Raw genomic sequence first — 16,810 nt, forward strand, 5'->3', positions numbered from 1 at the left:
TACCCTTTGGGTCCGCCCTGGTCACCCTATATTAGCATCGGAAATCCTATAAGATTTTTTTCTTACCCATCTTTTACCGTTTGAGATTCATGCCACACTACGTGGACGGTTGAAATTCCATCTAGATAATAGTTAGGCTGATAACCACACCGCATGGAGGAGCTAATAGTATACGGTGAGGACATGTATCAAGACGTGAGTGGAGGGAGGAGGATGGGAATCTAAACAAACTCTAATCTTTCAATGACCTTTTTCTCTTAAATCATGCATCCAATTTAAAATTATTTTAAACGATGGTATTTGTTGGAATTAATACAACAAAATAAGATTCAATATGACTATGATTTATTTCATTTTTTAAAATGTTGAGTCAAAATTGTTGGTGAATGAAAAAAGTTGGTGCGTGTAAAAAATTATTGATGTTTGTGAATGTAAAAAGGTTAAAGAAAAATGTTGGTGCATATAAAAAATATTGTTCAACATCAAGAAATGTTGGTGGCAATTAAGCTATGTTTTTTTAAAAAATTGATGAATGGTAACAAATGTTGATGGATGTAAAAAATGTTAACAAAAGTTGCTTATCTGCCTTCCAGAAGGCATACTAGCATAGCATAGACAAGGACACTATTCCATATAATGCATCACGGAGTGCAACCAACTACGAGTGTTCGTCCAAAGTAAATGTTAGAGTACTATTGGAGGCTTCTTCTATAGCTTTTATATTAATTCTCACTAAACACTCTAAGAATAGATAAATCTTAAAAATTCTCACAGCAATAAAAAATATCCGAGCATCAATCTAATAGATTCTGATCATCATGACTATTAGATCTATTATTATATTTTTTAGAATTACTCACCTCTATCATTATAAAAGTAGTCTAAAATAACCTCCTAAATCTATATCTAAAGTGTTTAAATTTTTTATCCATCAATTGAGTTCTATACATTCAACTCACAAAACCTCTAAATCCCCTAACTCTAACCCGTCAGATAGGCACAGACTCAGAGGAAATGGAAAGAGAAGGAGGCCAATCTCAGTAGAAGACGAGGGTGAATATTCGAGTGGGTGAAAAAAAAACCCCGGATAGTTCAAGCTAATACTCAGATGCAGTATAGAAAATCCGTTGAGTTTACATTACTCTTCAAATGCATACAATGCAAATATGCTTTACTCTAAAACCAAGCTCTGCATGCCCGTCCCCTAGCAATGCATGCTGACAGGGGAGCACCACACTGTCGAAACACCATTATTACGCTGCTTACACGCACACTCAAAATACAATCCACAATACTAGTACGTCCTCAATAATCCTCCAAAAAAGATTATTGGGTGGTGTTGCCTGTTCACCGAGTAGATTTACGGATAGAGTTCGACGATCGACATGACCCCAAGAACCGACACGATTTTGTAGTCCGTGAATCCAGCTCTGGAGAAAATGTCCTTCCACTCTTGCTCATCGCGCTCAGCGCCGCCGATAAACATGATGTAGAAATCAAAGAATACCTGTGCCTCTTTATGCTTGATGTCTTGCGGCCCGTAACCAACCACCATGTCTATTATTACTATCTTCCCCCCGGCGTCCCGAGGAGCGACAGCTTGCTTGCAGTTCTTCAGTATCTTGACACACTCGTCATCACCCCAGTCATGTAGAGTCGACTGAAATAAGGAAGCATCAATCTAGCTAAAATAAATAAAATTTGCCATTTCACATCATTTTTTAAATAATTTGGTAGGTACACTATTATATTTAAACGAATGGAATAGACGAGGTACCTTGAGAAAAAACAACTTTTGCCGGCGGAATGCTCTCAAGCATGTCACCCGGGACGTACTCGACGTGGGTATCGGAGGGAGCATCGGCGACAACAACCTGGGGGAGATCCAACACGCTGCACTTGATGTGCGGGAACGCCGCCGCGATGGCGGCCGCCGCTCCGCGGAGCCCGCCGCCGACGTCGACCAGGGAGTCCACCCCATCGAAGACCTCGCCGCACTCCCCGAGGAAGATGGGCATGAGGAAGCGGCTGTCCGCGGCCAGCGCCCTGTTGACCACCGCGTTGAGGTCGATCGGCGTCGTGGTCGTTGCGCTCCCAGACCATCTCGCCGTACGCCACGGCGAACGGGGACGGGCCCGCCGGCTCGTCCAGCCGGAACCACGCTATCATCCCCTTGACGAGCGGGGATACGAGGATGGGGGGTGGAGGTTGACGCCCATGAACGGCGCCAGGCTCGCCGGCGCCGCCGCCAGTGAGCTCTCGTCGCGGCTGACGAGGAGACGGGAGGCCGGCGTCAGCCCGTAGACGGCGGCGGCGGCGTCGTGCTGCCCGTCGTCCAAGCACGAGGCGGTGAAGGTGCCCTGCTCACGGAACAATGCATTGCATTTATATAGCGGTTCTGCACACGAAGTGTTCGCCCGTGAGTAATAGGAAGGATACTGTTTGTTATCTATTTTTAATGACAACGCTAAAATAATCGGCTTGTCAGCCAAACTATAGCCGGCTAGCATGCAGCGCATTAACAAAGATGGTGGGTTCAAATTTTAAATGGGATCGAAAATTGGCAAACTTTAATGCACACCAAACACGTTCCCAACTTTGAGGGAGGGAGGGAGGGAGGGAGGGAGAGATGGTAAAAAGCACAGAAATTTTGAAATTGTGCTCAAGGACTTGCATCAAACGATGAAGAGGCCGGAACTTAATCTTTGTTGCCAAAGAGACGAGACATATAATTTGAAGTAGACTATGGAAGGCGGATTAGTTCGTTCCTTACGCTGAGAGCCACTGACTGGAACGCCATTATATTGCTACTGGGTACTGGCCTGGTGCTCAGTGTCGTGCTCGTTTCGGAGCTGGTGTTCTTTAGATCAAGATTATCCTTTGGAGTTTGGAGCTTATTCTTCACAAACCAAAGATTCTGCTTTGGATGACATCCATGGACAGCTGAGTCGAACCAAGCAGGTCGCAGAGAAGTAAAGAACACATACTTACTACCAAGGTCCACGTGTGGAAATCATGCAATAAACTTGACATGTGTCTTTCGGTGGTCAGTAAATCCCTGCGTCTCGTCTGGGCCAAGTGAGTTTGCACACCAGGGACACGATCCACAACCCCATACTAAAAACTTTTTAGTAAAAAGAAAGAAGAGAGGAGGGTGCGAGCTCAAACCAGTGCGAGTTCTTAACGTCAATTGAAATAAACCAGTGAAAACCAGTTTGCCTCGTCACCGTGAAAATAAAAATACCGCACTAGTTTGCCTCGTCACCGTGAAAACCAGTGCGAGTTCTTAACGTCAATTGAAATAAACTGTGGAATCGAGGTTGAAATAAAGCAACTTTTTACTGATTAACTCAATTGATCTATCCATGTCCAACTAACTAGGATCGCAAAAATTTTCATTTTGTTTTCAAGCATCATCTAGGAGTAGGAGTAGGAGTAGACATTTTCGGACTTTCCACATTTAGAAATCTTATCATTTTATCATCATGTGCACTGTGTGTGGGAACATAACAATAATACACGCACAAATGTACTGCTCCATCCGTTCCAAATTATAGTTCATTTTGGCTTTTGTTCATAGATATTATTATGATATTGTGCATTAGGTGTATAATAATATCTATGAACAAAAGTCAAAACGACCTACAATTTGGAATAGAGGGATTACAATATAGCCCAACAATAAATCCTATCTTAACTAGGCCAAATGCGCAATATAGGCAAACATTTGCCAATTCTTGGCCCATCTTGATCTAGCATGCCCCTAGCTAGAGGGCTTGCGGAGATCGGAAGTTGAATAGATGACAATCAAATCGAACTCTCAAAAATAGCTTTGCATTTTTCCATGATAAGTCAACAACATTTTGCATTTTTCCACGATAAGTCAACAACATGATGAGAAAGTGGAGGGGAGCAAGTTTGAAGTGCAAATTCAAATCTAAGATGCAGATATGGGAAAGGGAAATGCATAAATTCTATCCGTCCTTTTGCAATCCGAGATGGTTTATAGATAGAACATGTTCCTATATCCAAATAAATCCGCGCTATTCTTTCACGACGATACGGTTCTTCTACAACGCCATGCCAGCACAACCTTAAAATGAACAGAAGTCGACACGTGAGAGCAATACTGCGTGTCCTAGTCAAGAAAGCGTAGTCCCATTCCCCTCCAACTTGGGAGGCGCATTTGTTCCAAAGCCTTCCTCGGGGTCCCCACCTGTCTGCGGCGTGACCCCCCCAAAGCCGCAACAAAAAGATCCAACCCCTCCATCGCCTCCCCCCTCCGCACCGCAAACCGCATCATCCTCTCCCTCCTGCTCGCCCTCCCACTCCAACCGTGCCGTGCCCCCAAACCCTAGCGCAGCCGCGGGGGGAGGCGCGCCGCGCGCAGCTCCAGTCCCCCACAATAGTTTCGGGTTCGGTCCGGATTCTCCCGCCACTCCCCCCTCAAACCCCGGCCTCCCTTCTCCTCCGCCTCCGCCGTCCTCTGTATTTTTTCGAATTTCGTATTGGGAATTTTTGTGGTGCTTTTTTGGTTGTTTGTTTCAGGAGCGCGCGGCCTCGGAGGATTCGCGGCGGCTGGTGCGTGGAATCGATTTTAGCATTCGCGCGTTTTGCGATTTTTTTTGTCGGTTTTGCTGGAGGCTCGGTTTCGATCTGACGGTTGCGTGTTTCTAGGGCTAGGGTTTTGGCGTCTCGGTCGAGGGTGGTGCGCCATCTGCTCCGTGGGATCTCCTGGCATCAGGATTGCTGTCAGGTGAGCCCCGTGCCTGTGCCCTTCTGTGTTACCCGCGCGCCTTGCGCGATTTGTTTGGTGCCCGGTATTTTAGTAGTGGCGTAGGGTCAGGTTTTGGATATATCTTTATAGTTTATTTGGTTTTTGCTCCTTATGCGTTTCCCTCATGGAACCCTGCGATCTAAGGAGATGTAAATGTGCCCTGCATAGTGAAAATATTTTGCTTTCATATGCTAGTGTTCGCTGGAGCTTAGTGCTCCAAAATTGGTAATGTTGCTCTGTTATTTTCTGGCTGAAAGTTGCATACTGTTATCATTTATCATATATTGTCATTTGTGCCATCTATTTTGTTCAGTTTTATTGGAAGGCAAGAACATTGTTGGTGTTATAGATGAATAGTTATCTTTCATCAAGACACATTGTCTAGTTTTTGCTTTTGCTGACTTTACTCCTGAATTATGCTCAGCTGTAAAATTGATAGAATGTAAGCGAGAGTTCTATAGTGCACTTAGTGTTCAATATTCCAGGAGCTGTAGTTGTTGAAGTATTTGAATCCGCTGTTCCTTTTCTCTGATTAAATTATTCTTTAGTGACATACCATTATAATTTTCAGCTAAAAATCTTTAGGTTATTTATTTATTAATTAATCTAGCTATTTACTGGACTCCATAGGCAAATTCATGATTTATGCTATTTATTTATTTATTTTTGTCAACGGAAAAATATTGTACTTTACCAGGGAATGATGTAATTATAATATTAGTGAGATCTGATAATGTTGAGTCTGATTTTATTGTTTCTTCTGTTGTGCAGTCATCATGTCATCATATCCTGTGCTAAACAACCGTCCTATTGATCAGTGGAGAGTTACTGATCTGAAGGATGAACTCCGTAAAAGGAGGCTTCCTGTCAAGGGTTTGAAAGAAGAACTTGTGAGGCGACTCTTTGAATCCATTCAGAGTGAAACAGCAGCTGACGAAGCTTCTGAAGATGTGGAAGCAAACGCAGATGATCAGTTGCCTGATGCCAATGCTAGTGAGGAAACTACAGTTACCATTACAGAAGTTCGTCAGGAATCTGTGGTTCATGTCACTCAGCAAGTTGAAGTTCCTACCACCGAAGTTAGTCAGGAATTCACAATTTCTGCCACTGGAGGGACCCCCAGTATCGATGTTGAAGCTTCCTTAAATGAGGCCTCTGCTGCCAAAGGAGAAGTACCTGATTCCATTGTTGGAGGAAATTTAGCATTTGAAGAAGTGCAACTGCATACTGAAAGTAATAATGAGCCTGTTCTTGAGAAGACCTCAGATGTAGAGACTAATGAGGCAGTCATTGTCAATGATGTCAGTACTGATGTGAAGTCAGACTTGGCCACTTCTGAAGTCAAGTCTGATGCCACTAAAGCAAGCAAAATTCAAGAACAGGATTCAGCACCAGCACCTGTTGATGCCATCACTTCAGATGCTGGTCCTATGGATACCGATGTTGTCACAGCTGCACCAGTAAGTGATGATGGGGAGAAACTGGCACCCAAGGATGATTTGGGTGACAAAGTGTCAATGTATGATGAAGAGCACAAAGATTCTGATACCATGAACGAGGACTGCGAGCCCATCGTGTCAAAACCAAATAATCAGGTACCTGAGGTTAGCCCAGATTTAGGGTCTCAAATTAAGTGTGAGTCGATTTCTAGTGATCTATCAACTAATAAAAAGAATAATATAGAAGATAACTTGAATGCTAATAATTTTGATTTAGAACTAGAGGTTAAGCCGAAGATGGTCGAACCATCATCCGGCATTACTCCCTTAGGTGGAGATTTGCAGCCATTGGATGATGACAAAGAGCTGGTTAAGGACCAGTCATCTGTGGAAGACATAGATTCCACCGCTAATGAGGACTCATACAAGAAAGATAGTCCTGAAGGTTCTCCAGAGAAATTAAATTTAGACAGGAGTTCAGGTGATGAGTCAATGGAGGAGGATGTTATGGAAATTAAACAAGTTGAGTTGAATATGAAGTCTGATGATCTCAGAGGAAAGACCGAGCTTAACTCAGAAGATGTGAAATCGGTGACCCTCCCTGATTCTGTTGTTGAGGCTTCCTCTGTTGATACCAAGGAGGTTATAGCTGAAGAAAAGTCAGCAGCTTCAACAGAAAAGAGGAAACTTGAAGGTTTGTTTCTCTGCTACAAGTCCTTTCTGCTTGATTTTTGCCCTAAACTATCGTTATGATTTGCTACAGTTTTCAACTCTGCCTTCAGTGCTATCAACACATACTTGTCCATGTTTATAATTTCGCCTAGCATTTAAGTTGTGTAATCTTTACAATTCTGGTCAGCATACAAATGCTGCATGCATGTTTGTACGAGCTTGGCAGCTTTGCTTTAATATGCAATGGCTTTGCAAACATGAGGAACCATTACTCTTCCATTGGCACTTGAAAGTTTTAAGGAATAGCTCATGGGAACGTCAGCAGATAATCCAAAAGGAAAATGCTTAGAACAATCACATTGCTTCTCTAGTAGAAATCTGGTGTCTCTTGATTTTTTTTTTCTTCTAGCACTCTTATTTAGGAAAACCAATTAAAGCCTTCAGTTCTGGATAATTTGATTGAGAGTTGTATAGATTGCATTGAGCTTGGAGTTATTTTAGTGTTCGTTTTTCTTCTCATTGTTCCTAAATTTTCTATATGCATTAATGTAGCAAGCATATGATTAGCTGGTCATCAAGTTTCTTAAATTTGGATATAGTCATTGAATGTCCAAGTCTGTAAGTTATATTTTAACTCCTGGATGAATGCACAGCTGAAGAGGTTGTTGCAAACACCGAACCAATCAAGCGGCAGCGCCGGTGGACTGCAGACGGTGCCAAAGTTCCAGAGAGACAAACATTGGATCAAACTGGTTCTGATGCTCCCAAGGATGTTTTTCAGCCTGCTCTTAAACGCTCTTTTGGGAGGTCCGATTCAACAGCTAGTGTAGATTCTCCTAAGGAGCGGATTGGTGAGTCATCGGCTCCTTGCGGAACTTAAACCTTATCTATAAACTTTGTCAGTGAATATCTTTTAATGTATAATTTTTCTTTGTTGTAGTGCCACCGTCTCAGAAACCTGCAACAACTTCTTTGAGAATTGATCGATTTGTACGCCCATTTACTCTGAAAGCTGTGCAGGAGCTTCTTGGTAAAACTGGATCAGTACAAAACTTCTGGATGGATCATATCAAGACTCATTGCTATGTTACGGTATGTTTTCTTTGCTGGACCAAGACTTGTGCTCTTATCTTCAATTCGTTATTTATTGCATCATCTTAAATGAAAAATCACAGCTGCCCCTTCAGCCTCATTTATGCAGCAAAGCTGAAATGAATTATCATTCAAACCATGCCAAGTGTATTGATCAAAGCATTCAAAATTGTTGCAATAGACAATCCTGATAATGTAATAATATCGAGGCCTTGTGAAATTTGATTCGTATACAGTGCCAACCACTTGAGAATTTAGTTTTCCCAGCTGGCTTTTAGTTTAAAGTATTTCATGTGTCGTGTGTGATTCACTGCCTGTTTATGTTCGGACTAAATTGTATGCATGTTCTCACTAATTGTTATGCTGACTATGCCTCATCTTGCACTCCCTCCTAATTTGCAGTTTTCCTCGGTTGATGAAGCTGTTGCTACCAGGGATGCTGTTTACAACCTACAGTGGCCCCCAAACAATGGCAATAAGTTGATTGCTGAATTTGTTGACCCTCAGGAAGTGAAGCTCAAGATTGAACCCCCTCCCCCACCAGCTGCTCCTGTTAGCCCAGCTGCCGCCGCAAGGGCGCCTCCTGTTCAACAGGCTCAGGCTAATCAAAATGTGCCGCGCCAAGCTGCTACACCGAAGGAGCAACTGCCACCCCCACCGCCCCTTGCTAAGCCCCCTACTGCTGACCCAGTAGCATCAGCAAGGGAGAGGCTTCCGCCCACTCCAAAGAAGCCGGAGCCTCCTGTTGTGACGCTTGATGATCTCTTCAGGAAGACACAGTCGTCCCCGAGGATCTACTATCTGCCTTTGTCAGAAGAGGAGGTGGCAGCCAAGCTCGCCGCACAAGGCAAAGGGAAAAAGGAATAGGAGGCATTGGTTTCCATTTTTTGGCGCCAGTGTTGCGGTAAGCATATATCCTCTTGCAATGTCTTATGCTGTTTTTTTCTTGTCAGAATGATGGTGACAAGATCTCATTCTGTTTTCCTACAGAAACAATGTTGCGGGTGGTCACAGCAGCTGGCAGGTGTTACTACTGCAGTCCATTTGAAATAACAGGCGTTGTTGACTGCTGCGGTAAGGAGTAGTTGTAGGGCTGTTATGTGAAAAAGACTAGTGTAGAAGCAGCAGCAGCTTGTATTTCCTACAGAGTAGTTTTGATTGGGTCTCCGCCTAGAGCGTCTGAGGTACTCGGTTTAATTTATGCTGTCAGATACTGTTTGAGACACTGGTTTTAGTTGAGTCTTGGGAAAATACTGTTGAGATGCTTGGTTTAATTTTAGTCTTATCGTCGGTGTTGCACAATTGCTGTCCTTGGAAAGGTGACATGACCAAATCATCTGTCAAAAAGATCCTGCAGAAGAAGTTTGTGTTGCAAAGTACACAAAGTACTTCAGTACTTGCTGTTGGGGAAAAAAATCGTGTTTTCCGTTTGGTTAGTTGCATTTGAGTGCGGCGAGTCAGTGATTGATTAATTGCATTTGAGTGCGGCGAGTCAGTGAACGCCTTCTACATTTTTTTTTTGTGGATAATAGCCTTCTACAATTCAGAGTAGGGATGAGTACTTAATGCTTTGCCAAATGCCGAAATATATTCAGTAAAAAAACATGCTTATACAAGGAAAAGAAAAATAGCAAGTCCGTATGTAATCCTTTCGAGAATAGAAGGTAAAGTTTTCTATGTTTGCCGAGTCTTTTTCAGCCAAGTTCAACTTTTCGACAAGGAAACCATCCTCTTGTTTGCCAAGTCTATTTTTCAGTTAAAAAAAATGCTTAAAGAAAAAAAAGGTAATCCGGATTATGTTCGGGGTATTGAACCCGACGTGAATCGAACACGCAACCTTCTGATCTGGAGTCAGACGCGCTACCATTGCGCCACGGATCCGGTTGCGATTGAACGGTACCCATTACTTTATATAAACAGTTGATACCTGTTAGCATATCTATAATGATGGGCGTGGGGCACCAATGGTTCGATCCGAACCTTTCCACCTGATCCACGCAACTAATAAGGAGCGATGTATTGATTCCATTTGCTAACACTACTTTGGTCCATATGATCCGATGGGTCTCACGGTTCGAACCTGATGTACGTGACGCTGATGAAAATACGTGACCGTGACAGACGTAGTGCGGCGCCTATTCTGCTTACACAGCATCATATATGTATACAGCCATGTAAAGTCTCTTGCTTCCAACAGTATCGAGATTCTTGCTCGTGTTGGCCCATAGAAATCAACAGAAAGCTAGGCTTGATGTTTTAGAGTTCAGCGGTTCAAGCAATTGATTGGAGCTCTAACAATTCAAAGGAGTTTCTAGACAGGGAAATTGCCAATTTTCCATATAATTAAAGGTAGAACAATTGTTTGCTTCTACCACATCACCCATAAATTATAAAACAAAAGAAATAGCTGGTCAAGAGATTTATTGCATAACAGTGAAGCACGAAGACCACCAGCTACTCAGAGTATACTACATCTGCATGTGAAACCTTTCCTTTGTCCATTTCTTGGCCCAAAACATCATTCTCCAGCCACAAGGCAGCAAGAACAAATCCAAAAATTCCTGTGAATGAAACAGACAGAAACATATTTATTCAGCTAACATGGCAACATAATACGAGTATTCAAAAAAATGGTGGATTAACTATAGCAGCCCCATCATCTGGTTGCAATAGGCACTACTGGGCTTATAAACTGGTGGTATACAAGTGCATGTGCATACAAGGCAGAAGAATGAGAGCTAAATGGATATGGTCACACAATAAGAGCCAATAAGCTGGAACAGAAATGTTTCAGAAATACTCATTTTCACCTTTACTGACCACCACCAACTATTTCTGAACACTAGACAAAGTACTTCTGCACAGCTTGTACTACAAATCTGTAATTTCTAGTATATGATGCACTACTACACTCTGCCACCATCATACAGGATCTCCTATGCAGACTCGATGCTGGTAAAAATAGTAAGGCACTCGTTGGAAAACGGCAAGTCCACAAGTGGCAGATCAATTATGCAGTGCTATACTATGTCTCAATATGACTGTATGCAATCTAGTAATAGCTACTCATGTATGTTGAATGATCCTTATGAGGAAAAGATGACTCAAAAGTTCATTGCATTAACAACTGTACATGTTGTTACAGATTAATTTTCTACATAGTGATTAAGGATGTTTGCTCCAGATAAATATCAAGAGAAAAATTAGGACTTCATGCCTTGTTAGTTTAGAATAACTTTTCTAATGAACATCCATAAAAATGTTTAAAGCTACATTATTCCTGATAATTAGCTAAGATACATCCAGTCCTAACAGATCAGAGAATAAGTGGACTGCAGTTCAACTGCAGTGAACAAGCAAACACAGATCAAGAGAGGGAAAGACTGTTGGACCAGTGGTGTACATCGTTTCGAATCAACCAAGTAATAAGCATTGAGTTTCACATCAACATTGTTCATCCGAACCATAGAAATTGATGCACCGCACTTAACCAGACAATAAACATCAAACAGAGGTAAATGATTCAGCTGGCGTGGGAACTGGAGTGAACACAATACTAGATCGATTGCCCGCACGTCATCAATCCCCAAGGCCCGCCCAAATCGGACGGAGACCTACTCGAAAACCCCCGGGGATTGGCAGGAGAAATCAGCTTACCTTCTCTGCTGGGCGGATGAGGGGCCGGTTTGCCGTGGTTCTTGGAGATGGTGGAGGACCGGTGGGTAGCGACCGAAGTGGAGGAGCTCGAGGAGGCGGACGGACGGGGAACCGCTGGCGGGAGTGAGGGTGGCGTTGACGACAGGGGTGCCGACGGAGGAAGTGGGCGACGGACTCGGTGGGGGCGCCGTCGCTGCATGCACGGAAGATCTCCGAGGGGTGGGTCGAACCACTCGCCCCCAAGGTTCGAGTGCTTTCGATCCGCTAACCCTAACCTTGGTCGTGGACCTGATGAGGGGCCCAATAGGGTCATTTTTTTGGGTCGGGTCGACGAGCCGATGGGTCGACCCGCACCACACCCATCTTTACATATCTGTTGCGAGGGTGATAATAATCGTCTCTCGAGTCATGTATATCTCCGGAAGGGCAAGGGCTTGTGCATGCATGCAAAAGTTTTAGCCACACATTCTACCTGGATCTATAAATTAAACTTGAATAAGCAAGGGAAAAGAATATCGGTGGCTTACAAAACAGGAATGACATTGCGAAGTGGCGATTGGAGTTTTTGTTAATGGGTTTGAGCAATATGTTTGATGATTGCCATTTGTGCACGACTCTCTTTAGTCATCCATACTGATCCATTCCTATACTTGTTTGAGATGTCCTTTTGAAATTGATGCCATATCCCCTCGAAAGAAAGAAAGAAACAAAGAAAGAAAGAATGGACGAATTGAAGCTGAATTTGTGATCGACCGGCAATTCTCGATCGGACGGCCAAATCTGCGACACACGCGCACATAGCTGTCTCCACCGCACTTCTTCGCACCCACATGGTAGGTCCTACTAAATTTCTTTGGATCTCTCTCCCCCTTTCATTTCTCCATCCCTATCCTCTGTCCTCTCTCGACTCCTCAGAGGCTCAGATCCATGACGCCTCGACGAGGAGCTTGTATCCCAGGAGCTGCGCGGCGAGTGGCCGGGCGCACGGCCCAAGGGAGGTCGTCACTAACGAGGTAGCCCGCGGCTCTAACGAGGAGCTCACGCCCCACAGGAGCGGCGGCTTCACCTGGAGGGGCAGGGTGCGACGGTGAGGTGGGCGGCCCAGGTGAGGGCGTCCCCCGACGGGTCATGCTCGCCTCCACCGGATTCGGCGAGCGCCGCTCGTTGGCTTGAGCAGAGGGCAAGGCAGCGGAGGGGCTAGCCGTCCACCGGCGAGGCAAAATGACGTCGGCCGAGCTCGCTCTCCGCCGGATCAGGCGAGCTACGCCCAGCTCCCGTGGCGACGGGGACCGGTTCCCCCAGGCGGCGCACAGCTCCCTTCGGCGGTGTGGCGGCATTGGTCGGGCACAGGAGCGGTTGAGATTTTTTTTTCCTTTTTTGTCTTTTTTCTTTCCTTTTTTATGACTTTTGAGTTTTGGTACGAATCTTTTCAAAAAAAGTTTTGGTACAAAAGTTTTGTACGCAACTTTGTATTCAATTTTTTTCAAAACTTTTCTTTTCCATTTTTTTAAGAACTTTATTGAAGTTTTTGTTATCAAATTTTTGCTTCAAAAATTGATGTCCGAATTTTCTCCCAAAAACTTTTGCACACCTGTAAATTTTTCGTATAAGTTCTTGAGTTTTCAAATTTTGTGGAACACAAAAAAAATTGTACTTGAATTTGCATGTTAATTTTTTTAATAAAATTTTCCTTTTCCCCTTTTTGTTTCTGCTAGTTTTTTTGGTTGGGGCCCGACCACGTGGCCACATTAGCAACCCAAAAGGGAATATTACTAGAAAAAGTAATAAGGGGTTGTCGGAGATCGACCGCTCGCCCGTGAACTTGATTAACCTCAAAAATTAGGAAAGAAATCATGTGCCTGTTTTATCCAAGATACCTTCGCCATGTCCATAACCTAAGGGCAATGTGGTGTTGTACCCCCCGTTCTGCATCTGCATCGGCTGAGAAGCTGGCTGCAACATGCTAGGTGCCGCCGAACAAATTTTAGTAATCGAAATTTCATGTCTATAATTAATATGCTGACTCAAGCTACAGCTCAATGAATTGCCTGCTAGATGAGGTCACGTTCAAAGTTTTCACCCCCTAGTCCGAGTGTCTGAGATTGGGTCCTGGACTCCTGGTTGCCAGAAGAAATCTAGGTACGTAAAGAATGGTCTGACCATATATTGAACTAACAGGTACCTACATAATATTTTGAAAAATTAAAACTTGTCTGAACCTTTTTTTTTACCAAAATAATATTTCCAATCCACCGGCAGCCCCCAAATTAAATAAATTTCTCTGAAATTTAAATCCCTGCTCTCCTCACTCATCAGAAGTCACAAGCTGCACGCATGCATCACAATGCGCACAAAAAAGAGGACAGCTAAAAGCCTAAAACAAAGGCAAGACTGCACGTCGCAACTATAGCTACTACCACTGTCCACTGAGGTTGAGCAACACGTACGATCTTTCCCATCTGGGCATGAATGTTTTTAACCGGGCAGCAGAGGGACCAATCCAATTTTTGTAGCAGGTGGTTTGAGCCGTTCTCTTCATCGCTCGACGATAAAAACAAAGAACACGCAGACCAAGCACTCCTCCACAACCAAGAAAACAAGAATCCGCGCATCAATCAGTTCTTCCAACCACGAGAGTGCGCGACAGCTAAAGCCTCGTCACAAGCCACCAGCCACCGTGATGGAGTCGGCGGCCCCCAGACCTAAGAAGAGGAGATCATCGGAGGCCCTGCCGCCAACGGCGACGGCGACGCCGAGTTCCGAAGCTGCAAGGACCAAGAAGACAGGCCAAGAACCACCGGCGGCCGTTGCTGAAGGAGAAGAAGGCAGCAGCCGAGGCGGTGGCGTCGACCGCATCAGCGGCCTCCCCGACGCCATCCTAGGCGAGATCATCTCCCTCCTCCCAACCAAGGATGGCGCGCGCACCGCCCAAGTCCTCGCCTCCAGGTGGGCTCACCTCTGGCGCTCGGCTCCGCTCAACCTCGACTGCCGCGACCTCCCCGACGACGACGAGGTCCTCGCCGTCGTCTCCCGTATCCTCTCCGCCCATGCTGGCCCCGGCCGCGCTTCTGCGTCCCCGCGGAGCACCTCCTCCACCGCGGTGCCGCCGTGGATTATTCCTGGCTGCGCTCCCCCGCCCTCGACAGCCTCCAGGAGATCGACATGGGCTGCCGCCGGCGATCTGGACCGGTGCAGCTCGGTGAGCGGGCAAAAGCTGCCGTCGTCTACCTTCCGCTTCTCGGCCACCCTCACCGTCGCCACCATCTGCCGGTGTTACGGTGTCTTCCCCTACGGCGCCGGGCAAATGTTCCATTTCCCGCGGCTCAAGCAGCTCGCGCTCGTCCATGTCTGCATCTCCAAGGGCTCACTGCACAACCTCATCTCCGGCTGCCCAGCACTGGAGTTCTTGCTTGTTGACGAAAGCTTTGGCTTTCCTTGCCTCCGGATCAACTCCAATACCCTTCGGGGCATCGGCGTGCGAGCTGCGCGGAGGTCACAACAGCTCGTCATCGAGGATGCCCCTTGCTTGGAGAGGTTGCTGTCCGCTGATGGTGCGGGCCCCGCCGGCCTCGATGTGTCCGTGAAGGCTCAAGCTGCGCCTAAACTGGAGACCATAGGCTGCGCTCCGGATTGGTTTGGCAGATCCAGCAGGCACGTGTTCGGATCCACGGCTTTTCAGGTACCTGTGCTGTGTGCTCATTATCTTGCTCCATGTCCTCGTATTTCAATTCGTAGGGCTGCTAATTATGAATTTATGATAGGATGCATTTCTGCTACAGATGAAATTTGCATCATTTGCGTTTGCAGATGGCTTAATATTGCATGGTTTGTTCAATGTGTAAAATTGGGAGAACGTGGATGCGTATCTCAGCTGTCCACAGTTGCATGTTTATATAGTCCCAATAGGGCACAAGATTACTAGTAAAGTTGTTGTATGAGTACAGGACTTGGTTATCTCTAACTTGTACAAGAAGATCAATTCTATCTCTAGCAAACCGAGTCCTTCTACCTCACAACAACTTGAGTTGTTACAAATAGATCAAATACGATTACAAGTATATGTCTAACAGCCTTCCTCAATCTAAACTTCTCTTCTGTTTGAGATTTATATTGACCTTGAAATCTTCAAGTTTCACAACATGTAGCGCCTTGGTAAAGCCATCTGCAATTTGATCTTTAGTAGATATCAATGGGACCTGCAATTGTTTGTTGGTGATCCGTTCTCTAACAAAATGAAAGTCAATTTCGATGTGCTTTGCCCGTGCATGAAAGACAAGATTTGCTGAAAGATAAGTAGCTCCCAAATTATCACACCACAAAATCTGTGGCTGTCTCAAGTGAATTCCAAGCTCATTCAACAAGGACTCAAGCCAAATTACTTCGGTTGTTGCATTTGCCATTGCCTTATACTCAGCTTCAATACTACATCGCGACACAGACACAATAGCTTATTTTCTAGCACTCCGTGAAACAAGATTAGAGCTAAAAAGATATAACAAATCCTCCCGTTGACTTTCTATCATCTATACTACCAGTCCAATCCGCATCAAAAAATCACTTAACAAATTGGAATTTATCTTAAAAAATCTTAGACCAAGATCCACTGTATGTTTAACATACCTCAAAATTCATTTCACGGCCGTCCAATGAACAGAGGTTGGTTCATGTAGGGATTGACACACCTTGTTCACCGCAAAAGCCAAATCTGGTCTAGTAAGAGTTAAGTATTGAAGAGCACCAACTATGCTTATGTAAAGTATACCTTCTTCGGCACCAAGAGGTTCCCCTTCAAACCTTGAGAGCTTTTCTGACGTTGATAATGGAGTTGGAGAGGGCTTGTAGTTTGACATCCCAACACCTGTAAGGATCTCTTGAGCATATTTTTCTTGAGACAAAAGTAAGCTTCATTGAACTTCTATGCCCAAGAAATAATGTAAGTCACCAAGGTTCTTTAGAGAAAAATCTTTTCTTAAATCAGAGAGCAAGGCAGTAACTGCTTCTTTAGAAGAACTTGTAACAATAATGTCATCAACATAGATAAGCATATAAATGATAACTCCTGATTTTTGATGAATAAATAGGGAAGTATCTGATTTTGAAGGAGTAAAACCAAGATTGACAATAAGTTTGGTACTTAACCTTGCATACCAAGCTCTCGGAGCTTGTTTTAAAC

General features: G+C 44.5%; 2 protein-coding genes, 1 non-coding gene and 1 pseudogene across 4 annotated transcripts; 2 read left to right on the top strand and 2 right to left on the bottom strand.

Annotated features, from left to right (window-relative positions):
- Window positions 1-1,347: 1,347 nt before the first annotated feature.
- Window positions 1,348-2,800, bottom strand: LOC101754214 (annotated as a pseudogene).
- A 1,466-nt stretch (window positions 2,801-4,266) lies between these two features.
- On the top strand, window positions 4,267-9,282 carry LOC101756757 (apoptotic chromatin condensation inducer in the nucleus). Of its 2 annotated transcripts, none has more exons than XM_004984141.4 (7): window positions 4,267-4,581; window positions 4,678-4,756; window positions 5,549-6,910; window positions 7,542-7,739; window positions 7,829-7,980; window positions 8,383-8,884; window positions 8,971-9,282. In XM_004984141.4, the coding sequence occupies exons 3-6, from the start codon at window positions 5,554-5,556 to the stop codon at window positions 8,845-8,847; spliced, it is 2,172 nt and encodes a 723-aa protein (XP_004984198.1). In that variant the 5' UTR covers window positions 4,267-4,581; window positions 4,678-4,756; window positions 5,549-5,553; the 3' UTR covers window positions 8,848-8,884; window positions 8,971-9,282. The 2 variants fall into 2 exon arrangements, with proteins under 2 accessions (XP_004984198.1, XP_022678787.1); XM_022823052.1 differs by having other exon boundaries at window positions 4,684-4,756.
- Window positions 9,283-9,789: 507 nt separating this feature from the next.
- Window positions 9,790-9,861, bottom strand: TRNAW-CCA. The gene has a single exon. It is a non-coding gene; the product is annotated as a tRNA-Trp (tRNA).
- A 4,456-nt stretch (window positions 9,862-14,317) lies between these two features.
- LOC101754609 (F-box protein At5g03100-like) lies at window positions 14,318-15,453 on the top strand. The gene is made up of 2 exons (XM_004986883.1): window positions 14,318-15,316; window positions 15,445-15,453. Exons 1-2 carry the CDS (start codon window positions 14,318-14,320, stop codon window positions 15,451-15,453), a joined length of 1,008 nt encoding a protein of 335 aa, XP_004986940.1.
- Window positions 15,454-16,810: the final 1,357 nt, after the last annotated feature.

The sequence above is a fragment of the Setaria italica genome, chromosome IX (assembly GCF_000263155.2).
Source record: "Setaria italica strain Yugu1 chromosome IX, Setaria_italica_v2.0, whole genome shotgun sequence".
NCBI classification, from domain to species: Eukaryota; Viridiplantae; Streptophyta; class Magnoliopsida; order Poales; family Poaceae; genus Setaria; species Setaria italica.

Excerpts from the sequence above, each read along its gene's own strand:
- LOC101756757 (XM_004984141.4), top strand. The coding sequence starts at position 5,554 with ATGTCATCATATCCTGTGCTAAACAACCGTCCTATTGATCAGTGGAGA. Across the intron at positions 6,911-7,541 it reads AGAAAAGAGGAAACTTGAAG|CTGAAGAGGTTGTTGCAAAC; the intron begins GTTTGTTTCTCT and ends ATGAATGCACAG. Across the intron at positions 7,740-7,828 it reads TTCTCCTAAGGAGCGGATTG|TGCCACCGTCTCAGAAACCT; the intron begins GTGAGTCATCGG and ends TCTTTGTTGTAG.
- LOC101754609 (XM_004986883.1), top strand. The coding sequence starts at position 14,318 with ATGGAGTCGGCGGCCCCCAGACCTAAGAAGAGGAGATCATCGGAGGCC.